Consider the following 25021-nt stretch of genomic DNA (forward strand, 5'->3'; position numbering starts at 1 on the left):
ATGTGCAGGTTAGGTGGATTGGCCATGCTAAATTGCCCTTAGCATCCAAAAAGGTTACGTGGGGTTACTGGGTTACGGGGATAGGTTGGAGGTGTGGGCTTAAGTGGGGTGCTCTTTCCAAAGGCCGGTGCAGACTCGATGGGCTGAATGGCTTCCTTCTGCACTGTAAATTCTATGATTCTATATAAATTCCAAATGTGTCCTTTCGAATTTATTAGCGGGACCTGGTGGAGGGAAATGTCCCTCCTGGCATTCAGCAGGTAAGCCAGAGCTGCCCAGCATGGGCTTCCTGAGCTCCATATATAAAGGAATTGGGCAGCACGGTGGTGCAGTGGGTTAGCCCTGTTGCCTCACGGCGCCGAGGTCCCAGGTTCAATCCCGGCTCTGGGTCACTGTCCGTGTGGAGTTTGCACATTCTCCCTGTGTTTGCGTGGGTTTCGCCCCCACAACCCAAAAGATGTGCGGGTAGGTGAATTGGTCATGCTAAAATTGCCCCTTAATTGGAAAAAATGAATTGGGCACTCTAAATTAAAAAAAATATATATATATAAAGGAATTAACGTCAGAGGCTGGGCTGAGTGGAATCGCCAACAGCAGGCTGCGTCACACTTGCACACCGGTTGAAAAACGTCCTACATGACTATAACAAAGGTAAACAATTGCTCCTAGCCCTTCATGACCACCACCTCTTCTCTTGACCCCTCCACTGTTTCTAAATTATCAGACTTCTTTTTTGACATCCAGTACATAAATGTCCTTAAACTAACTATTAGAAAGATTAATGCCACTGTCTTCAGACCTTGCAATAACCGAGTTCCCTGACAACTGTCTGAGACTCAATCAGACCGTATGCAATTTTGGTGTCATATTTGGCACCAAGATAAGTTTCCACCTCAAGTTTATCACTAAGACTACATATTTTTCCCTTCATAACATCAGGCAACTCCATCCTGTCTTGGCTCCTCTCCTGAAATCTTCATCCATGCTTTTGTTAGCTTTTGGCTTGATTATTCCTCTCCACTCCACAATGCATCCCAAGTTCCACCCTCCATAAACTTGAAGTCCTGTCCACTCGTTAACCTTGTGCTTGCTGATCTACATTAGCTCTAGGTGAAGCAATGCTTCTAAGAAATTATCATTCTTGTTTTCAAAACACTCCATTGGCCTCACCCCTCCCTATCTCTGTAATCTCCTGAACCCTACAACCCTCCGAGAATCTGCACTTCTCTAATTCTGGCCTGTTGGGCATCCACATTTGTGTGAGCTCTCCATCATTGGTGGCTTTGCCTTCAGCTGCCCAGGCCTCATGTTCTGGAGTAGCCTCTATAAACCTCTGTTCCTCTACCATGCTCCTCCTTTAAACTATTTTCTAGAGCCTACTCTGTCCAAGCTTTTTGTCATCTGCCTTAATATTTTTTCATGTGGCTTTGTGTCAAATTTAGTTTATAATCCTTCTGTCAAGTGCCTTGGGACATTTTCTTACAATAAAAGCACTATATAAATGCAAGTTGTTGATATGATTGCCTTGTGATTAGTGCCAGCTGAATGTGAGGGTTTCAACAGGTAAAGCAGGTATATATTTTAGTCATTTATGGCACAGAAAGGGGCCTTTCGGTCAATGAATTTACACCATATTTTCCAATTCCTAAAGCAGCAAGAAAGATACTGTCAGAGGAAGTCCTGCTGCATGTATCTACTTAGATAGAGTGAAGCAGCAACAGAGCCTCAGAATGTAAATTTTCCTTCTTATTTTCAGCTGTTTTGATAAGGCAGTGGAGGAATGGCGACGGTTTCACTGTGACCTGAATGACCTGAATCAATGGGTGATGGAAGCTGAACAGATACTACCTGGCGCCCGATGCCAAAATGGCAGGCTAGATTTGGAGAAAGCAAGGATTCACCAACAGGTGAGTTGTTTCTGATTCATTCTGTTCACATGTCCAAAACTTGAACATAGCTGCAGATTTCCGTGTTTGCGTGGAAACAGAGGATTGTTCTTTGCTGGCGTTGAATGTCATTTAGAAGGAAACTATTAATCGGTGACCTAGGTGATTTAATCAGTGAAATTGCAAAGTTGAAAATTTAAGGCACAGCAAAACAACCATTTCATCTCTTTTTTCCGTATTCATTGTATGTGGGCATTGCTATGTGGACCAGCATTTAATGTCCATCCCTAATTGCTCTTGGACTGAGTGACTTGCTGGCCATTTAAGATTGCTGTGGATCTGAAGCCATATGTAGGCCATACCAGGTAAGGATGGTAGATTTCCTCCCCTAAAGGACATTAGTGACCAGATGGGTTTTTATGTCAATTGACAATGATTTCATGCTCATCATTAGACTTTTGATTCCAGATTTTTATTTAATTAAAATTTCACCATCTGCCATGATAGGATTCAAACCCAGGTCCCCAGAACATTAAGATAAAAGCAAATTACTGCGGATGCTGGAATCTGAAACAAAAACAAAATACTGGCAATTGCAGCAGGTCTGATGGCATCTGTGGAGAGAGAAGGGAGCTAACGTTTTGAGTCTGGTTGACTCTTTGTCAAAGCTTTCCACCTCCCCTTTCAGATTTCCTTTGTCTTCAATGCTTTTACACAAACTCGAGATCTAGTCACCAATTTCCTTAATTATTTCAACTTGCGTTCTGCAGGCTGTCGTAAAATCTCACAAACATTAAAATCACTTCAGATATCATTCTGGCTTCTCACTAGCCAACTTCGTCTCGGCACTGTATGTCGTTATTGAACAGTTCTCTGTTCTAGAAACTATTTCCCCTCTTCCTTTCACCTCAGACTTATTGGAAACTTTTCTTTTTCTAACATTTAACAATGCAAATATAGCTCATCTAAAATTACATCTACTTTCCTGATATATGATCTTAAAAGAAATGACTAGTGAGATAGTTGATGCGTTGGTTTTAATCTTCCAAAATTCCCTGGATTCAGGGAAGGTTGCATTTGATTGGAAAATAGAAAATGTAATTTCTTTATTCAAAACAGGAAAGAGGCAGAAAGCAGGAAACTAAAAGCTTGATATCTGGCATAGGGAATATGTAAGAAGTTAGTAAAGCTACAGTTAAAATGTTATAGTAGTGCACTCAGCAAAAATCAAGGTAATCAGGCAGAGACAACATGGTTTTGTGGTAGGGAATTCGGGTTTACCCAAATTGTTGAAGTTCTTTGAAGAAATAGCATGTGCTGTGGATAAGGATTAACCAGTGAATGTACTATACTTAAATTCTTAGCAGACATTAGATAAGGTGTTACACCAAAGGTTATTGCGGAAAATAAAAACTCGTGTGGGGGGCAACGTAGTGGCATGGATAGAAGATTGGCCAGATCACAGGAATCAGGGAGTAGACATTTGCTCATTTTCTGGTTGGCAAGATGTAACCTGGGCTTAGCGACCATAATGCCATAAGATTTTGGGTAATCATGGATAAGGACAAGAGTGGCACGCGGGTGAGGGTGCTTAATTGGGCGAGGGCCAATTACATACAAATTAGATAGGAACTAGGGAATGTTATTGGGAGCGGCTATTTGAGGGCAAATCCACATCTGACAAGTGGGGGGCTTTTAAAGGCCAGTTGATTGAAGTGCAGGACAGGCATGTTCCTGCAAAAATGAAGGATAGAAATGGCAGGATTCAAGAACCATGGATGATGAGGGAAATTGTAAGCTTAGTCAAAAGGAAAAAGGAAGCATACAATGGGTCTTGGCAACTAAAAACTGACAAAGCCCTTGAGTACAGCAAAAGTAGGAAGCAACTTAACGTGGAATTAGGAGGGCTAAAACGGGCCATGAAATGCCTTTAGCAAACATGGTCAAGGAGAATCCCAAGGATACGATTATCTCAGACAATATGATTATCTCAGACTTTGTATGGGCAGGGAAGGTACCAAGGGTTAAGGGGGCCCTGTTACAGAGACAGGCAGAAGGGAGGGTTGGCGTTGCCGAACCTGCTACACTATTACTGGGCGACGGACATGGAGAAGATGAGGCGGTGGTGGGAAGGAGAGGGAGCAGAATAGGTTAGGGTGGAGGAGGAATTCTGTAGGGGGTGCAACTTGAGGGTTATGGTGATGGTGCATTGCCAACGGCGCCAAGGAAATATACGGAGAGCCCGGTGGTGCAGTTCACAGTAAAGGTCTGGAACCAGCCGAGGAGGCACTTCAGGATAGAAGGGGTTGGTGCTGGCACCGCTGTGCGAAAACCATGGTTTTGAGCCGAGGGATAGATGGTATGTATAGGATGTGGAGAGAAGTGGGGCTGGTTAAGATGAGTGATCTGTACCGGAAAGAGGGATTTGCCAGTATAAAGGAACTGAAGGAGAGGGTAGAGCTTCTGAGAGGAAGTGAGTTTAGGTACCTGCAAGTAAGGAACTTCATGCGGAAGTTTTGTAACGAGTTCCTCAGGTTGTCGAGGTACATCCTGTTGGAGCGACTGCTGCTTTCGGATGTGGAAGGGGCGGGCAGGATCAGAGACATACATGGGTGGCTGGGAGGGCAGGAAGGTGAAGATTAAGGAGAAGTGGAAGGGGGAGATAAACTGGGGAGTATGGAATGAGGTGCTACGAAGGGTAAATACGACCCCCTCTTGCGTAAGGATAAGCCTGATACAGTTCAAGGTGGTACACAGGGTATGTATGACTTGGGAAATAATAAGTGGGTTATTCCAGGGAGTGGCAGACGAGTGTGAGAAGTGTGGGTGGGGACCAGTGAATCATGCACATGTGTTCTGGGGCTGTGAGAAGTTGGAGATTATGGTCGGGAGTGTTTGTGGCGCGAACAAGGGTAGTGGGGGAGGAGGTGGAGCCGGACCCTTTGGTGGCAATATTCAGGATATCGGAGAAGCCGGGACTGATAGAGGGGAGGAACACAGACGTGATGGCCTTCACCTCTCTGATTGCCCGGCAAAGAATTGAGTTGGAACGCTGGGGATTGTGGCCTGGCTCGTGACTTCTAAGGCTTCAACTGGAAACGGTCAAGTACGAATTAAGGGTTCAGCGGAGGGCTTTGAGGCAAGGTAGAGGATATTCGTGGCTGTGTTTGAGGAGCTGTCCGTCATGGGGGTTGGTGAAAAAGGGAAACATTTGTACAAGCTGTATAGTTGTCTGTTGGGGAGTTTGTTCCCCAAATTGTTTGTGTTTTGTAACCTTTTATATAGGTTTGCAATAAAATACATTAAAAAAAAAAAAAAAGGAGAATCCGTAGGCTTTTTATGCGTTTATTAGGAGCAGGAAGGTTGTAAGAGAAAGAGTAGGCCCACTCAAGGAGAATGGAGGGAAGATAGCGTGGAACCACAGGCAGTGGGTAAAATCCTTAATGAGTACTTTGTATCATTATGTGCCAGGGAGAAGGACATGACGGATGTTGAGGTCAGGGATAGGTGTGTGACTGCTCTTGATAACGTTAATATATCAAAGGAGGAAGTATTGAATATCCTAGATTGCATTACGGTAGACAAGAGCCTGAGGTTGGATGGAATCTATCCCAGGTTACTGTGGGAGGCAAGGAGAGAAATAGCTGGGGCCTTAACAGATATATTCACATCCTCTTTGACCACAGACAAGGTTCCAGAGGACTGGAGAATAGCCAATGTTGTTCCCTTGTTTAAGAAAGAAGCAGGGATAATCTAGCAAATTATAGGCCAGTGAACCTGACATCAGTGGTGAGGAAGCTTTTGGAAAAGATACTGAGGGACAGGATATATGCAATTTTGGAGGCAAATGGACTGGTTAGTGACAGGCAGCATGGTTTTTACGGGGAAGGTCACATGCCACCAACGTGATTGAATTTTTGAAGAAGTGACAAAGAAAATTGATGAGGGAAGGACTGTGGATGTAGTTTATATGGTCTTTTGTAATGCGCTTGACAAGGTTCCACATGATAGGCTGCCATGTGGAACCTTGTCAAGCGCATTACTAAAGACTAAAACCACATGGGATTCGGGTGGGCTGGCTAGATTGATACAGAACTGGCTTGGTTGTGGAAGACAGAGTAGCGGTGGAAGGGTGTTTTTCCGAATGGAAATCTGTAGCTAGTGGTGTTTCGCAGAGATCAGTACTGGGACCTCTGTTGTTTGTAATATATATAAATGATCTGGAGGAAAATGTGGGTGGTCTGATTAGTAAGTTTGCGGAAGACACGAAGATTGGCAGATTTACTGATAGGGCCGAGGATTGTCAGAGGATACAACAAGATATAGATAAATTGGAGATTTGGGCACAGAAATGGCAGATGGAGTTTAATCCGTACAAGCGAGGTGATGTATTTTGGCAGATCAAATGTTGATATGAATTATGATGTAAATGGCAGAACCCATAGGATCATTAACATACGGAGGGATCTACGCGTGCAGGTCCACAGTTCCCTAAAAGTGGCAACATAGGTGGCCAAGGTGATTAAGAAGGCACGTGACATGCTTACCTTCATTAGCCGGGGCATTGAGTAGAGGAGTTGGGAAATCATGTTGCAGCTATATAAAACCTTGGATTAGGCTGCATTTGGAGTATTGCGTTCAGTTCTGGTCACCACATTATCAGAAGGATGTTGAGAGAGTGCAAAGAAGATTCACCAGGATGTTGCTTGATCTCAAGGGTGTTGCCTATGAGGATTGTTTTCACTGGAAAGACAGAGGCTGAGGGGAGACCTGATCGAAGTATGAGAAGCATAGACAGGGTGGATAGTCAGAGGCTTTTTCCAAGGGTGCAAGTGTCAATTGCAAGGTTCCAGGTGAGAGAGGGAAAGTTTAAGGGAGATGTGCTGGGTACATTTTTCACGCAGAGAGTGGTGGGTGCCTGGAATGTGCTGCCAGAGGTGGACGCAGGCACATTAGCAACATTTAAGAGGCATCTGGATGGGTACATGAATAGGGAGGAAATAGAGGGATACGGACCGAGTAAGGGCAGAAGGTTTTTTTTTGTTTGGACATTGTGAGGGCCGAAGGGCCTGCTCCCGTGTTGTACTTTTCTTTGTTCTTTGTGTCGTGTGTCACAGGGATCATTGCTGGGGCTTCAACTTTTTACAATTTATATAAATGACTTGGATGAAGAGACCGAAGGCAAGGTTGCTAAAGTTGGATGAAGAGACCGAAGGCAAGGTTGCTAAAGTTGGGTAGGAAAGTAAGTTGTGAAGCGGTCACAAGGAGGTTGCAAAGGCATATAGATAGGTTATGTGAGAGGGTAAAAATCTGGCAATGGAGTATAATGTGGGACAATGTGAAATTGTCCAATTTAGCAGGAAGAATAAAAGGTGAGCCATTTTATCAAGTGAAAGATTGCAGAACTCTGACATACTGAGGGATCCGGGTTTCCTAGTGCATGAGTCTCAAAAAGATAGTATGCAGGCACAGCAAATAATTAGGAAAGTTCACAGAATGTTACTGTTTAATGCAAGGGGAATTGATTGCAAAGGTAGAGATTATGCTTCAGTTATACGGGGCATTGGTGAGATCGTATCTGGAGTACTGTTAACAGTATCAGTCTCCTTAATTGAGGAAAGGTTCAGATGTGTTGGTAGCAGTTCAGAGAAGGTTTACTAGACTAATACCTGAAATGGGAGGGTTGTAGTTTGAGGAAATGTTGGACATTCTAGGCTTTCATCTGCTAGATTTTAGAAGAGTAAGAGGCGACTTGATTGCAACAAATAAGATCCTGAGGCAAAATTGTTTCTCTCAGAGAGTTCTGAATCTTTGGAACTCTTCCTCAAAAGTCCATGGAAGCAAAGTCTTTGAATCCTTTGAAAAGTCTAAGGGCAGCACGGTAGCATTGTGGATAGCACAATTGCTTCACAGCTCCAGGGTCCAAAGTTCGATTCCGGCTTGGGTCACTGTCTGTGCGGAGTCTGCACATCCTCCCCGTGTGTGCGTGGGTTTCCTCCGGGTGCTCCGGTTTCCTCCCACAGTCCAAAGATGTGCAGGTTAGGTGGATTGGGCGTGATAAATTGCCCTTAGTGTCCAAAATTGCCCTTAGTGTTGGGTGGGGTTACTGGGTTATGGGGATAGGGTGGAGGTGTCAACCTTGGGTGGGGTGCACTTTCCAAGAGCCGGTGCAGACTCGATGGGCCGAATGGCCTCCTTCTGCACTGTAAATTCTATGAATCTTATTAAGGAAGAGTGAGATAGACTGTTGTTTAAAAGGGAACAGAACGCTATAGGAGGTAGGCAGGAATGTGGAGTTGAGTTTGCAGTCCGATCAACCATGATCTTATTGAATGTCAGAATGGGCTTGTGGGCCGAGTCGCCTGCTCTTAATTCTGTGTTTGTACGCAAGATTGTTGTACTTGGAACACTACCTTGAGGAACTCCCACAGTCAAATCCTGGGCTGAGATGATTGGCCTCCCAAGAACCACAACCATCTACTTAGTGCATGACTCGAAGCAGTGAAGTGTTCTCCCTCAATTCCAGCAGATTGTAACCTTGCTGAGGCCAGACTCGGGTCAAATGCTGCGTCAAGGTCAGTCACTCTCACCTCATTTTTGGAATTCGGCTCCATGTCCACATTTGGACCAAGGAGGTCAGCAATTGAGTGGCCCTGATTGAACATTAGATTTGTCCTCCGTTTTGTGAGCAGATGTCTTTTTAAAGTGTTTTTATTCAGCCATTTATGTATATGTGTATATATATATTCAAACAGAAGCAAAACCAAAAAGAGAACAAGCAGGAAATCTCATAACAAATAAATAAACAACACCAATTCCCCGCCCTCCCTCTCTGCCTCCCATCTTTTTTTATAAACCCCAAATCTCCCTCCCCTCCCCCGCTGACTTAACTATCCTTGAAGAAGTCGATAAACAGTTTCCACCCGGTCCGGGCAAACCCCTCCATAGACCCTCTCAAGGCGAACTTGATGTTTTTCCAGCCGAAGGAATTCCGCAAGGTTGCTCACCCACACCCCACTAGGTTTTGGCGGCTCCGAGACCCTCCAGTCTAGCAGGATCCGTCTCCGGGCTAAAAGACCAAAACGTCGGTCTCTCTCACCTAGATTTCATAGAATTTACAGTGAAGAAGGAGGCCATTCGGCCCTTGGAAAGAGCACCCTACTCAACCCACACTTCCACCCTATCCCTTTATCCCCCTAACCCTACCTAAACCTCTTTTTTGGATACTTAAGGGCAATTTATCATGGCCAATCCACCTAACCCGTAAGTCTTTGGACTGTGGGAGGAAACCGGAGCAACCGGAGGAAACCCACGCAGACACGGGGAGAACGTGCAGACTCCGCACAGACAGTGACCCAAGCTAGAAATCGAACCTGGAACCCTGGAGTTCTAAATCAACTGTGCTACTCTGCTTCCCTGGACTCCCGGGTCTTCCGACACTCCAAAAATTGCCAATTCTGGACTCGGGACCACCTTCACCCTCAGCACCTCAGACATCACGTCAGCGGGCCCCCACCAAAATCCCTCCAGCTTTGGACAGGCCCAAAACATGTGGATATGGTTCACGGGCCCCTCCGCGCACTGCCCACTCCTATCCTGCACCCCTTCAAAAAACCTGCTCATTCTGGCCACTGTCGTATGTGCCCTGTGGACTACTTTAAATTGAATAAGACTAAGCCTAGTGCACGAAGAGGATGCATTCACCCTTCTCTGATCCTCCTCCATAACCCAGCCTCCAGAACTCTCCCCAGCTCCTCCCACTTCCGCTTAACCTCTCCTATCGGGGTGCTCATCGAGTCAATTAATTCTTTATAAATCTCCGACACTCTGCCCTTACCAACCCCTGTTTTTGACTCCATCTTGTCCTGCAACCCCGAGGGCGGCAGGTCAGGAAAGGATGGCACCAGTTTCCTCACACAGTTTCGCACCGATAAGTACCGGAACCCATTCCCGCTGGGCAGCCCATTCTCCTCCACCTGTCCCTCCAAACTCGGGAAGCAACACCCCCCCCATGAATTGACCTCCAAACTGCTCAATCTACCCCGCTGCCACCCCTGGAAAACCGCTTCAGGCCCCCCGAGGAACAAACCTGTTGTTTCCACAGATTGGAGCCGAAACTGTGGCCCCTTCCAGCCTCGGATGCTGCCGCCTCGGTCCCCACATCCTCAGGGTCGCCCCGCAATATTTTCCAATGGGTCCGATATGTAGAACACCAGGTCATCTGCCCCTATGCTCCACTCCTCCCTGGACAATCCCTTTCCAACCACTTGACACTCTAACCGCCATTGACAGTGTCTCTAACGCCAAGTCAAAGAGCAATGGGGAGAGTGGGCATCCCTGCGTCATCCCACGATGCAGCCTAAAATACCCCAAACTCACCCGGTTCGTCCTTACCTGCGCTGCCGTGCCTAATACAACAACCGGACCCAATCCACAAACCCCTGCGCGAACCCAAACCACTTCAGTATCTCCCACAAATATTCCCATTCTCCCCGATCAAAGGCCTTCTCCGCGTCCATAGCGACCTCCACATCCCGTCCCTCTGAGGGCATCATTATAATGTTCAACAGACTCCTAACATTGGCCAACAGATGCCTCCCCTTTACAAACTCCATCTGGTCTTCTCCTATCAACCCCGGCACACAGTCCTCAATCCGCAAGGCCAAGATCTATGGCAACAACTTGGCGTCTACATTCAGCAGTGATATCGGGCGGTAGGACTCACACTGTTCCGGATCCTTGTTCTTCAAGATTACAGCTATTGAGGCCTGCAATAGCATGGTGGTCGGGTCTCCTTCGCCTCATTGAAGTGCCCTTACCAGCAGGGCCCCAGGTCTCCCAAAAACTCTTTATAGAATTCTACCGGAAAACCATCTGGAGCTGCTGCATCTCCTTCAACAATCCCGCCTCCGAGTACCTCCTGGCCACCCGCCCGCAGTATCTCGTCCACCATTCTTGCCATCCCTGCTTGCTCCTCCTTCTCCCTATGCACTCGTATCGATATCAACTCCCCCGTAATCACTGCCTTGAGTGCTTCCCACAACGTGGTGGCCGAGACCTCACCTGTAGCATTTAGTTCCACATATCCCCAAATGCTCCCCCCCCCCCAGTGCTGCGCATGGTTCCCCCCACATGCTCCATGAACCCCTTCAGCTCCTTCACCACCGCCAACATCCTTCGTGACCTCGGGTTCGACCGGTCTAACCCTGGATCAATGACCGTGTTAAAGACCCCCCCCCCCAAATAATCAACAGGTGCGAGTCCGTGCCCGGGATCATCCCCAGCACGCTCCTCATGAACTCCACATCGTCCCAATTTGGGCATAAACATTCATCAGGACCACTGGCATCCCCTGCAGCTTCCTACTCACCATCTGAACCTCCCCTCCGAATCTACTACTTTTTCCCTGGTTTAAAAGCCACCCGTTTATTTACCAGCACTGCCATCCCCCGCATCTTCCATGTCTAATCCTGAATGGAAGACTTGCCCTAAATGCGTTTCTTGTAAAAACGCCACGTCTGCCTTCAAGCTCCTCGGGTGCGCAAAAACACCCGACCGTTTAACTGGCCCATTCAGCCCCCTCACGTTCCATGTAACCAACCTGGTTGGAGGGCACCCCGCTCCCCTGCCGATCAACTATACCCCTTTTTAGGCCAGTCCCCGCCCCTCCAGGCCCACCTCCAGATGTCACCACTCTCTCCCATGCTACGCCACAGCAACACCACCTTTGTCAGCAACCCACCTCCTCCCTTCCCTTAAACAAAACAATTACCCCATCCCCCTCTACTACACTAAACACCTGATCACCCCGCCTAAGCATCCTACCCCCGCTGATTTCCCTCACCATCCCGCTCGCACACCTCGCAGCCAACAATGCAACAAGGACAAAAAAGGTGCATTTACCCCCAGTCACAGTAAAACATCTCGAAGGAGAAACGGTCTCCAACAATCGACAAAGCAAAAGATACAGGAAGATACCGAAAAAGTACCCATCTCCTCACCCCTCCTCTACAGTGCAATGTCCATTGCCTCTTCAAAACTTCATCGCCTCCTCTGGTGTTTCAAAATAATGTTCTCGGCTGTTAAAAGTCACCCAAAGGCGAGCCGAGTACAACATCCCAATCTTCACCCCCTTTTTTAAAGAGGGCAGCCTTCACCCGATTAAACACAGCTCTCCTCTTTGCCAAGACCGCACCCAGGTCCTGATGCACCCAAACCTCACTCCCCTCCCAGGTGCATCTCCTCATCTGCCTTGCCCATCTCAGTATCTTCTCCTTGTCCAAGAGCCGGTGAAGACGCGCCGGCATTGCCCTCGGCGGCCCGTTTGCCTGCTGCTTTCTCATCGGCGCCCTGTGCGCTCGTTCATCCTCCAGGTGCCGGTCAAATGCCCCCTGCCCCATCAACCTTTCCAACATCTTGGCTACATACATGCCAGCGTCCACTCCCTCAATGTCTTCAGGCATACCCATGACTCTTAGGTTCTGCCTTCGGGAGCGGTTCTCCAAGTCCTCCATCTTCTCCTTTAACCACTTCTGGGTCTCTTGCATCACACATATTTTGGCCACCAACGAGACCAGCTGTCATCGTGCTCCCCGCCGCCTCCCCTTTCCGAAAAGCCTGGCCCTGGGACTCCAGCTTATGCTCCACACGATCAATTCCCGCTTTCAACGGTTCCACCGCCTTGGCTATGTTCTCCTGGGCCTCCCTCCTCTACCGGCTAAACTTTTCATTTAAAAAGTCCACCAGTTGGTCCGTCGACCATTGGGCAGGCAAAGCAGACCCTTTGCCGTCTTAAGCTGTGTCGCACAAAGATTCTCTTGCTCCAACTGCTCCTTCCTTCTCTACCCACTTCTGATCCGTGGCTCCGAACACCAGCCCACCAGTGGAGTCAAACTTTCCTCCAGCCATCTCTACACCTTTATTCCGCAAAACACCCACCCTATAAACGGGGAAAAAGTCTGAAAAAACAGCCTCGAGCGGGAGCTGACGAATGAGTGGCCACTCACACCATGGCCATCACCTGATTGCCGTGAGCAGGATATGGAAATCTTCCATGATGATGGGTAGATGCCTGTTTTGTAGCAGTACTGGGGGCATGGCTAGTTCAGGTGCACAAGTACTATTGCCAGGATGTAGTTGGGACATGTTAGCGTTGCTGTATCTAGTGCCTTTAGCCGTTCTTGATGTCTTGTAGAGTGAATTGAAATAACTGAAAATTGACATCTGCAAAACCAGGGACCTTGGGAAGACGTTGAGACGGATCATCCATTTGGATGGTTGCAAATGCATTAGCCTTGTCTTTTGCACTAACATGCTGGGCTCCCCTTTTGTACAAGATAGGAGCGTTTGCGGAGCCTTGTCCTCCCATCAGTTCAATTGCCCACCACCATTCGCGACTGGATGTGCCAAGACTGCAGAGCTTTTATCTGATCCGATGTTGCCTCTGTACAACATGCTTCCTTTTAGCGTGCATGTAATCCTGTGTTGTAGCTTCACTAGTTTGCACCTAATTTTGGTTCAGGTGCAATTGCTTTGTTGGTGAATTGCTGATGAACTGTTTTGGATAAAGTGTGAGGTAGTACATGACCTGTATCCTTCCTACAACAATGTTGTTATTTCCCTGATAGGAACTCGAAGAAGGTGTCAGCAGCCACCGGCCAGTGTATGTAACATTAAATGCCTCTGGTGCAGACATAATACCAGAACTTTCATCAGCGGATGGATGTCTACTGCAGGAGAAGCTCAGTGGATTAAATAAACGCTGGAGAGCACTTTCTGTGGAAGTTAAAGACAGGCACCAAAGGTAAATATATGAAGGGGTGGATAGTGAGTCATTATTCCAGCACATTCCGAGGGAATTGTGGTGGAAACTTTGCTTCACAGAGAAGTGTATGACCGTTAATCATTGTGCAGTTTTGTTTGAAACTTTTCTATTCAACCATCTCTACAACTGTCAGGATAAAGCTTAATTTTCACTTTGCTACCAAAGATTTATTCTGTTGAAATAGCATTCAACCAGCACCAGTTACTTGGTTGGAAAGAGGAGGCAGTTGACTGGAAATGTATAAGCGTAAGGTCAGAAGAATAAGTTATGCCCAGCTCCTTGGTTGTTCATTTGTGCTAAGAACTGGTATTTTCTGTTTCCTAGGCTTGAAGGAGATAGCCAGCGATACTCTGATTTAAGGAATCAGTTGGATGAATTTGGATTGTGGTTAGATAAGACGCAGAGCGCATTATGGGCTGTGCATTTGCCACCGAGGGAACATGATCTGAAGGAGCTAAAGGCAAGCCAAATGCAACATGTGTATTTTAATCTATGTTGATGTACTTAATGCATGTTTTTATTTTAATATTTCCTTTAAAAAAAAAGAGAGACTTTGGATGGAATTCTTACAATGAATGACTTTCCTAAAGTGTCATTTTGGGCGGAAACACTGGTGAGGGTCCCTGCAGCAGTTTTGGCGCAATTCCCATTGCAATCCACCCACACCTAGTCATTTATTTGGAGCCTTGGTAGATTCGCACCAGGAAAGAGATGTGCAGGACCTAAAGACGGCGGCCAGGCTGGCTCCTCAGATTGGAGAGGCATTTTTACAATCTCCAGACAACCTGCAGCACCCCCCACTCGCAGGCATCATGCCCCCCCCCCCCCCCTCCATCGCTGATACTAGCAGCATTGCCCAAGTGACCACCCCCCCCCCCCCCCTTTTCAGGCCTCCTTTTCTTTCAGGCCACCACCCCTCCCTCCCCCACCCCAATTCCTCCAGTGCACCCCCTGCCCCCTTTGGTCTCGCTTCATGACGCCCACCCATTCATGGCCAGTCCCCCCTGCCCCTTGGCATCCTGGGTGCCCTGTCGACAACCACCCGATGGCTCCAATGGCCTCTGAGTCCCCCGGCGTGGTCATCATACCTGGTGTCCGTTGATGGAGACCAGTGGTGATTCACACCAATGAATCCTGGGAGCTAGGAGACCCTGCCTTAAACTCAGAAATGCATATTTAAACGAGTTTAAATATGTAAGTTGGTTCACGCTCAGTGAGGGCGTGAACCAGATCGCGCCTGTTGCCGTGGGGCGGGAGCATTTCGACCCGTTCGCCCGACATGAATCCCATTTAGTGGCTCTCCCACTATTCTCTGGGTGCAACACTGGGAAGAATCGCCTCCTTTGTCTTTTAGATTGTCAGAATTGTGAATAGCGTCATCTGGCAGAGAATGACGTGTTGCTTTCTGTTCTTGCCCCTTTAAGCAGATTTGGAGAGTGTGCAAGACAAACTAGTTTTGATTTATCCTTTGTCCTGCAATTGTCCTGACATAATCTGGTAGTGCGATTCAACCTATATCTATCTTAAGAGGTTTAACCTCATCCAGTGACCCTTCTATTCCCCATATTGTATCATGTATAGTGCAGGTCAATCTGACATCCTCAGTGTAAACTTAGTCACAATTGATTGTGCCCTTCTTATAAATGCAAATACCAACCAGCAATTTACTTCTAATTTCTCAACATCTGTGACTGAATATAGTCCGAGGCTTGGTATTTAAACATAGCCAGAATTATTGTGATATAGAGGCGATTTGTCAGATTGTCGACTCTCTTAAGAGCACTCCATCGAAAGATGTGCAGGTTAGGTGGATTGGCCATGCTGCATTGCCCATGCTACATTGCCCTTAGTGTCCAAAAAAAAAGGTTAGATGGGGTTACTGAGTTACGGGGATAGGGTGGAGCTGTGGGCTTAAGTGGGGTGCTCTTTCAAAGGGCCAATGCAGACTCGACGGACCGAATGGCCTCCTTCTGCACTGTAAATTTTATGATTCCATGATTAACTCCTTCAATCTAACCATGTAAATAATATCACTTGCTCCTGAAACTATTCTAGTAAATCTCCTCTGCACCCCTTCAAGGGCCCTCCCATCCTTCCAAATGTGTTGTGCTCTATTTGTGGCCCAATTAAAACTTTATAAAGATTGATGCTCAATCTCGCTCAATCCTCGCTGCTTTTGAACCCAATAGCTATATTTATGAAGTTCAAGGTCTCATTTGCTTTACTAACTACTTTCTCAGTATGTCCTGCACTTAAAGCTACTGACTCGCTCGCTATGGACAAAGCACTAGTTGCTCACGCTATACTGCCGTCACTCGAGTATGGGAAACCGGCACTTCTGTAATTGTCTGCATAAACATCTCTCTCTTTGCTGGAGGCAGAGTGCAGTGGCCCAGGATGCAACGGTTGTGACCTTGTACAAGAACAACGGTGATTGGAATGATTGCAACAACCATCAAGGAATCTCCCTGCTGCCCATCATGGGAAATGTATTTGCCCGTGTTGCCCTCGTCAGACTGCAGATCTTGGCTGAACCACATCTACCTTGAACCCCAGTGAGAGCTGGAAGATCAACAGTTGACATGATCTTCTCAGTTTGGCAGCTGGAAGAGAAATGTTGTGAACAAAGGAGACCACTATAAGGGGCGATGGAGGCGTTGTATTAATATCACTGGACTAGTAATCCAGGGGCCCAGCCCATTGCTCTGGGACATGTGTCCAAATCCCTCCATGGCAGCTGATGGAATTTAATTTATATAAAGTAGTAATGGTGACCATGGACCTAACATTGAATGTTGCAAAAACACACCTGGTTCACTGGTGAGATTTAGGGAAGGAAATCTGTAATCCTTACCGGGACTGGCCAAGATATGATTCCAGCAAGATGGTTGATTCTTAACTGTCCTCAACATTGGTCTAATAAGCCACTCCATTCGAAGGCAATTAATGATGGGCAACAAATACTGGCCTTGCCAGCGGCACCCACACCCATGAAAGAAAAAATAGCCTTCAATTTCACGAAGATGTTTGACCATATGAGCTGAGGCAGTCTATTAAGTTGCTGGAGAAAATTGGCTGCCCACCAAAGCTGCTCAGTGTGATCTCTTTCCATGACAATATGATGGGTAAGGTCAGCTATGACTGGGTAATATTGGATCCCTTTGAGATGCGCAGTGGGGCCAAATAGGATTGTGTTCGGGCACTGACATTCTTTGGCATATTTTTCTCTTTGATGATGTTATATGGCTTTGGATCATCGACAAAGAGTGCCTACTTTTAACTAGAGCTGACAGAAAACCGTTCAGCCTTTCTCGCCTAAATTCCAAATCAAAGAAGCACCAAGTCAGAGATTTGCTGTACAATGATGATACCGCAGTAGCATTCTGTACTGAGCCCTACCTTCAGTGGCAAATAGACACACTCTGTCATGCCTGTAAAGACTTTGGTTTGACCATCAGCATTAGGAAGACAAATGTCATGGTCCAAGATGTTGCCATCAGCATTGACAAGGTGACACTGGAGGTTATTGATAACTTCACATATCCAACCTTCACAATCACCAGCAATCTGCCACTTGATGCCAAAGTCAACACATGCATCGCAAATCCTGTAGCTGTTATGTCCATAAGACGAGAAGACGTAGGAGCAGAAGTTGTCTGTTCAGCCCATTGAGTCTGCTCCATCATTTGATGAGATCATGGTGATCTGCTATAATCCTGAACTCCACTTTCCTGTCTTATCCCCATAACCCTTGAGTCCCTTACTGATTAAAAATATGTCTACCTCATCTTGAACGTACTTAATGAAGCAGAGGCACTAACATTAACAAAGTTCCTCTGATGACGAGAAGCGTACAATACAAAGCAAGTTTTTAAAAATGAAACTAGATACAATGAAATCACTACAAAAGGGAAAGGGAAGATCAATGTTGAAACTGTCACTGTTATTTGTGACACAAAAATGGTGCAATTGCAGAGTAGAAGTGAATCTTTGAAGAAACCTTGAATGGATTTGTGTGCTTTTCGACAAAAATTTGGTTGAGAATGCTAAGAGCTGCTGCAGTGAGATTAATTGAATTCTATCGGAAGGCCATAGACACAAATCTTTTCAAAGATGAAGTGAAGCAATTGATTTCATCGACAATTATAAGCTCTGTGCTTCACGATCACTAGCTGATTTGTACAGATTTGTACACGATGGTTTTCAGGCAACATTTCCAAATGTAGAAACCATTCTGAAATTATTTTTAAAAATATCTTTCACAAATGCTTCCAGTGAATGTTCTTTCTCTGTATTGAAAAGAGCGAAAAATTATCTGCAAAGTACGATAAGTCAGGAACATTTGACAAGTTCAGCAATTCTGATGATTGAAAATACATCCTTATAAGATTTTACCTACGATACCTTTGGATACAGAACTGGCTAGGTCATAGAAGGCAGAGAGTAGCAATGGAAGGATGCTTTTCTAATTGGAGGGCTGTGACTAGTGGTGTTCCACAGGGATCAGTGCTGGGACCTTTGCTGTTTGTAGTATATATAAATGATTTGGAGGAAAATGTAACTGGTCTGATTAGTAAGTTTGCTGACGACACAAAGGTTGGTGGAATTGCGGATAGCGATGAGGACTGTCAGAGGATACAGCAGGATTTAGATTGTTTGGCGACTTGGGCGGAGAGATGTGAGATGTAATCCGGACAAATGTGAGGTAATGCATTTTGGAAGGTCTAATGCAGGTAGGGAATATACAGTGAATGGTACAACCCTCAAGAGTATTGAAAGTCAGAGAGATCTAGGTGTATAGGTCCACAGGTCACTGAAAGGGGCAACACAGGTGGAGACGGTAGTCAAGAAGGCATACGGCATGCTTGCCTTCATTGGCTGGGGCATTGAGTATAAGAATTGGCAAGTCATGTTGCAGCTGTATAGAACCTTAGTTAGGCCACACTTGGGAGTATAGTGTTCAATTCTGGACGTCACTCTACCAGAAGGATGTGGAGGCTTTAGAGAGGGTGCAGAAGAGATTTACCAGAATGTTGCCTGGTATGGAGGGCACTAGCTATGAGGAGCGGTTGAATAAACTCGGTTTGTTCTCACTGGAACGATGGAGGTTGAGGGGCGGCCTGATAGAGGTCTACAAGATTATGAGGGGCATAGACAGAGTGGATAGTCAGAGGCTTTTCCCCAGGGTAGAGGGGTCAATTACTAGGGGGCATAGGTTTAAGGTGCGAGGGGCAAGGTTTAGAGTAGATGTACAAGGCAAGATTTTTACACAGAGGGTAGTGGGTGCCTGGAACTCGCTACCGGAGGAGGTGGTGGAAGCAGGGACGATAGTGACATTTAAGGGGCATCTTGACAAATACATGAATAGGATGGGAATAGAGGGATACGGACCCAGGAAGTGTAGAAGATTGTAGTTTAGTCGGGCAGCATGGTCGGCACAGGCTTGGAGGGCCGAAGGGCCTGTTCCTGTGCTATACTTTTCTTTGTTCTTCGATGTATTGATTTTGTGAAGAAAAAGTGCAGTAGAAAAGTTATTTAAATTTCCATAGATTGCAAACAACTGATGAAGCAAGAAAATCTAAAGAATCTGTTCTTCTACCATGTTCTCCAGCCTAAATTCTGTTCTTCCAAAGAGAGCATATGCTGGTCACATGCAGACAGTTATAGCTGATGAGTAACCACCATCGCTCTCAATTCTGGCCTTCGGAAAATCTCTTCTCTTCTGGACAAAGAATGAAATCCTGACAGTTGTCAGCAAAGCCACTGATAATATTGACTTGGACTGGACACTCCACGTCATTGGAGTATTTGTTCCTGCACTGGACTTTTTCTGGCTCATTCTGTCCTGCACTGGCCAATGCTATATTTCAAACATATAATTGGCTGATTTTTCCATTGCGTTGCTCATCAGCCAGTTCATGATTGCTCACCTCAAGAGACACTGATCGCAATATTGACCATCTCTCCCGTCAAGCTGACAACAGGTGGGCTTGGATTTCAATTAATCAATTACAGGTCTCATAAGTTTAAAAAGCACTAAAGCAGTTAAGCAGTGATTTGGGTTTTTTATGGCTTGGATTGTGTGAGCTGAGAGGGGGTGGGGTCAGGAGGGCATTGGTGTCATTGTGGATGGGGCTTGAAGACAATGGGGGTACAACGTGCTGTCATTTGCGGCAGGTCGCGATGTGGGGCCTCACGAAGATGGAGAGCGCAGGGCCCCAAAAAATGTAAGTCTGCATCGGAGTCTGGGTCTATCAGTTCACCAGTTTATCCACGTGAGAGGATCCTCAATGCAATCCTCTACCCATCTGTGTCAGAGAGTGTGGAACAACAGCAACCTGACTAAGAACACAAAAATCGTGAGTTTACCAAGCCTGCATCCTCGGTACACTCTGGTGAGACCTGGACAACATATGCTAGTCAGAAGAAAAGGGTGAACAGTTTCCACCTTCACTGTCTTGGATGTATTCTCAGCATCTCACAATAGGACATTGTCCCTAACTACGAGGTCTTAGAGACTGCTAACTGTATTATAATGTATTAGCATACATTAATTGCTCAGCCAACAACTTCAGCACTGGTTTGGTCAGATTAATCAGATGGATGACAGCCATATATCCAAAGACCTTCCGTAGCGCCCATTCCTCTGCTACATGGTCACCTGCAAGCAAGATATGAAGATGATGAATATTGATACTGACAACTGGGAGACAGTTACTGAAGGCCGTGACCTCGAGAGGATAAGAACATAAACATAAGAACTAGGAGCAGGAGTAGGCCATCTGGCCCCTTGAGCCTGCTCCACCATTTAATGAGATCATGGCTGATCTTTTGTGGACTCAGCTCCACTTTCCGGCCCGAACACCATAAACCCTTAATCCCTTTATTCTTCAAAAAGTTTGGAAGAGCATGGAAAGTGGGGAGAAAAAAACTAAAACTAAAAACTGGCTACAAAGCAGGCCCAGGGAAAACAGTGAATCATGCACCTTCTCAGCCCACTGTCTTGCTCTGCAGCAAATGCGGCAGAGACTGCTTTGCTGGAGTGGGGATTGTGAGCCACATCAGACGATGCTTAACAGAGTTGACCACCGCGGCACAAACCATTGTCTTACGAGACGGAAGGTTGCCACCAAGTCTGGCCATTTTCAAAGATCTATGCACATGTACCCACAGACCCTTTTGTTCATGCCGACTATTATAATAATAATAATCGCGTTCCGGGTGCGGCGATGACCAGCTGAGTCGCACGTTTCGGCAGCTCCCTGTGAAACGGACTTTTGGGCTCTTGATAGGAGCCCCAACGGCAATTTTAACGGCTGAAAACACCGTGCGGTAAACCAGAAGGGTGTTCCCCCTGGACACGGATGGAAAAAGGAGAGGAAAGTGGCCGGATTGCAGCGGATCCTTTGGAACAACGGCAAGGAAGGCAAGCAGAAACCAAGATGGCGTCGGAAGGTGGCAGTTTCATATGGGGCCCTGAACAACAAGAGTTTTTGAAACGCTGCGTGGAGGAGATAAAAAAGGAAATGAAGAAAGAGTTGTTGGCCCCGATATTACAGGCGATTGAAGGGCTGAAAGAGGAACAAAAGACCCAGGAGCAGGAGCTTCGGGTCGTGAAGGCGAAAGCAGCAGAGAATGAAAACGACATACAGGGCCTGGTGGTGAAGTCGGAGATACAGGAGGCACACCAGAAACGATCTGTGGAGAGGTTGGAGGCACTGGAAAATAACGCAAGGAGGAACAACTTGAGGATTCTTGGCCTTCCTGAAGGTGTGGAGGGGGCGGACGTCGGGGCATATGTGAGCACGATGCTGCACTCGTTAATGGGAGTGGAGGCCCCGACGGGTCCGTTGGAGGTGGAGGGAGCATACCGAGTTATGGTGCGAGGACCGAGAGCAGGAGAAGCTCCCAGAGCCATAGTGGTGAGATTTCTCCGTTTTAAGGATAGAGAAATGGTCCTTAGATGGGCGAAGAAAACTCGGTGTAGTAAATGGGAGAACGCGGTGATCCGCGTCTATCAAGATTGGAGTGCGGAGGTGGCGAGAAGGAGGGCGAGCTTTAATCGGGCCAAAGCGGTACTTCACAAAAAAAAGATAAAGTTTGGAATGCTGCAACCGGCAAGACTGTGGGACACATATCAAGGGAGGCACCACTACTTTGAGATGGCGGATGAAGCGTGGACTTTTATTGTAGAAGAAAAATTGGAATGATTGGACTACGAAAATGAACGTTTGGACAAAGTGGTGGGACGAGTGGGGGGGGGGGGGGGGGGGGGCGAAGAGGGATTGTATGATTAATCCTGCGGTATGGTAACTTTTCTTTCTCCCACAGGTGGTGATGGGGGAGGTGGGGAGGGAGAGGAGATGGGGCGTTGGCCATGGGAGGCGGGGCCGAGGGAGAGGCGCGGGCTTGGTTCCCGCGCTATGATAATTATGGCGGGAATAGAGAAGCAGGAAGGAGGGGGCGCCGCACGGGGCGAGCCGTGATCACGGGGGGAAGCCGAGGTCAGCCAGAGTTTGCTGACTTCTGGGAGCAACATGGGGGGAGTAATTACGCTAGCGGGGGGGGGGGGGGGGGAGGGAATTACTGGGTTGCTGCTGCTGGGGAAAGGGGGGAGTGGGTGCGGGAAAGGATGGGCGGGGGGGCACCGTCTGGGAGAAATACAGCCGCGTGGGAACTGGGCGAGAAGCTGGAAAAAGATGATGGCTAACCGGCAAGGGGGGGGGGGGGGTGGGAAGCCCCCCAACTCGGCTGATCACGTGGAACGTGAGGGGGCTTAACGGGCCGATAAAGAGGGCACGAGTACTCGCACACCTTAAGAAACTTAAAGCAGATGTGGTCATGTTACAGGAAACGCACCTGAAACTGATAGATCAGGTTAGGTTGCGCAAAGGATGGGTAGGGCAGGTGTTCCATTCGGGGCTGGATGCGAAAAACAGGGGGGTGGCTATATTAGTGGGGAAGCGGGTAATGTTCGAGGCAAAGACTATAGTGGCGGATAACGGGGGCAGATACGTGATGGTGAGTGGCAAATTACAGGGAGAGATGGTGGTGTTGGTAAACGTGTATGCCCCGAATTGGGACGATGCCAATTTTATGAGGCGAATGCTAGGACGCATCCCAGACCTAGAGACCGGAAAGCTGATAATGGGGGGAGACTTTAACACGGTGTTGGAACCAAGGCTGGATAGGTCGAAGTCCAGGACTGGTAGGAGGCCGGCAGCAGCCAAGGTGCTTAAGGATTTTATGGAGCAGATGGGAGGGGTGGACCCGTGGAGATTCAGTAGACCTAGGAGTAAGGAGTTCTCGTTTTTCTCCTATGTCCATAAAGTCTATTCACGCATAGACTTTTTTGTGTTGGGTAGGGCATTGATCCCGAGGGTGAGGGGAACGGAATATACGGCTATAGCCATTTCGGATCATGCCCCACACTGGGTAGACTTGGAGATAGGGGAGGAAACAAGAGGGCGTCCACCCTGGAGAATGGATATGGGACTAATGGCGGATGAGGGGGTGTGCTTAAGGGTGAGGGGATGCATTGAAAAGTACTTGGAACTCAATGACAATGGGGAGGTTCAGGTGGGAGTGGTCTGGGAGGCGTTGAAGGCGGTGGTTAGAGGGGAGCTGATATCAATAAGGGCACATAAAGGGAAGCAGGAGAGTAAGGAACGGGAGCGGTTGTTGCAAGAACTTTTGAGGGTGGACAGACAGTATGCGGAAGCACCGGAGGAGGGACTGTATAGGGAAAGGCAAAGGCTGCATGTGGAATTTGACTTGCTGACCACAGGCACTGCAGAGGCACAATGGAGGAAGGCGCAGGGTGTACAGTATGAATATGGAGAGAAGGCGAGCAGATTGCTGGCACACCAATTGAGGAAAAGGGGAGCAGCGAGGGAAATAGGGGGGGTGAGAGACGAAGATGGAGAGACGGAGCGGGGAGCGGAGAGAGTGAATGAAGTGTTTAAGACATTTTATAAAAAATTGTATGAAGTTCAACCCCCGGATGGGAGGGAGAGAATGATGGAGTTTTTGGATCGGCTGGAAATTCCCAAGGTGGAAGAGCAGGAAAGGATGGGATTGGGAGCACAGATCACGGTAGAAGAAGTGGTGAAAGGAATTAGGAACATGCAGACGGGAAAGGCCCCGGGACCGGACGGATTCCCAGTTGAATTTTACAGAAAATATTTGGACTTGCTCGCCCCGCTACTGACGAGGACCTTCAACGAGGCAAAGGAAAGGGGACAACTGCCCCCGACTATGTCAGAAGCAACGATATCGCTTCTTTTAAAGAAGGAAAAGGATCCGCTACAATGCGGGTCCTACAGACCAATCTCCCTCCTCAATGTAGATGCCAAGGTCTTGGCCAAGGTAATGGCAATGAGAATAGAGGAATGTGTCCCGGGGGTGGTTCATGAGGACCAAACTGGGTTTGTGAAGGGGAGACAGCTGAACACGAACATACGGAGGTTGTTAGGGGTAATGATGATGGCCCCACCAGAGGGTGAAACGGAGATAGTAGTGGCGATGGATGCCGAGAAAGCATTTGATAGAGTGGAGTGGGATTATCTGTGGGAGGTGTTGAGGAGATTTGGGTTCGGAGAGGGGTATGTTAGATGGGTGCAGCTGTTGTATAGGGCCCCAGTGGCGAGTGTGGTCACGAATGGACGGGGATCGGCATATTTTCGGCTCCATAGAGGGACAAGGCAGGGATGTCCTCTGTCCCCATTACTGTTTGCACTGGCGATTGAGCCCCTGGCGATAGCGCTGAGAGGTTCCAAGGGATGGAGGGGAATACTTAGGGGAGGAGAAGAACACCGGGTATCTTTATATGCGGATGATCTGCTACTATATGTGGCGGATCCAGCGGAGGGGATGCCAGAAATAATGCGGATACTTGGGGAGTTTGGGGATTTTTCAGGGTATAAATTGAACATGGGAAAGAGTGAGCTGTTTGTGGTGCATCCAGGGGAGCAGAGTAGAGAAATAGAAGACCTACCGTTGAGGAAGGTAACAAGAGACTTTCGTTACCTGGGGATCCAGATAGCTAAGAATTGGGGCACATTGCACAGGCTAAATTTGACGCGGTTGGTGGAACAGATGGAGGAAGATTTCAAGAGATGGGATATGGTAGCATTGTCAATGGCAGGGAGGGTGCAGGCAGTTAAGATGGTGGTCCTCCCGAGATTCCTTTTTGTGTTTCAGTGTCTCCCGGTGGTGATCACGAAGGCTTTTTTCAAAAGGATAGAAAAGAGTATCATGGGTTTTGTTTGGGCCGGGAAGACTCCGAGAGTGAGGAAGGGATTCTTACAGC

The 25021-nt window shown here is 47.3% G+C and overlaps 1 protein-coding gene across 5 annotated transcripts in view; it reads left to right on the top strand.

Annotated features, from left to right (window-relative positions):
- Positions 1–25021, top strand: part of utrn (utrophin) — a 770758-nt gene that overhangs the window by 353994 nt on the left and 391743 nt on the right. For all 5 annotated transcript variants that reach the window (XM_072507465.1, XM_072507476.1, XM_072507484.1 and 2 more), the window contains 3 exons: positions 1757–1907; positions 13514–13689; positions 14035–14170. In XM_072507465.1, the coding sequence (XP_072363566.1) occupies positions 1757–1907; positions 13514–13689; positions 14035–14170 (463 nt within the window). The remainder of the gene's footprint in view (positions 1–1756; positions 1908–13513; positions 13690–14034; positions 14171–25021) is intronic.

Source organism: Scyliorhinus torazame, chromosome 1 (assembly GCF_047496885.1).
Source record: "Scyliorhinus torazame isolate Kashiwa2021f chromosome 1, sScyTor2.1, whole genome shotgun sequence".
Taxonomy (NCBI): Eukaryota; Metazoa; Chordata; class Chondrichthyes; order Carcharhiniformes; family Scyliorhinidae; genus Scyliorhinus; species Scyliorhinus torazame.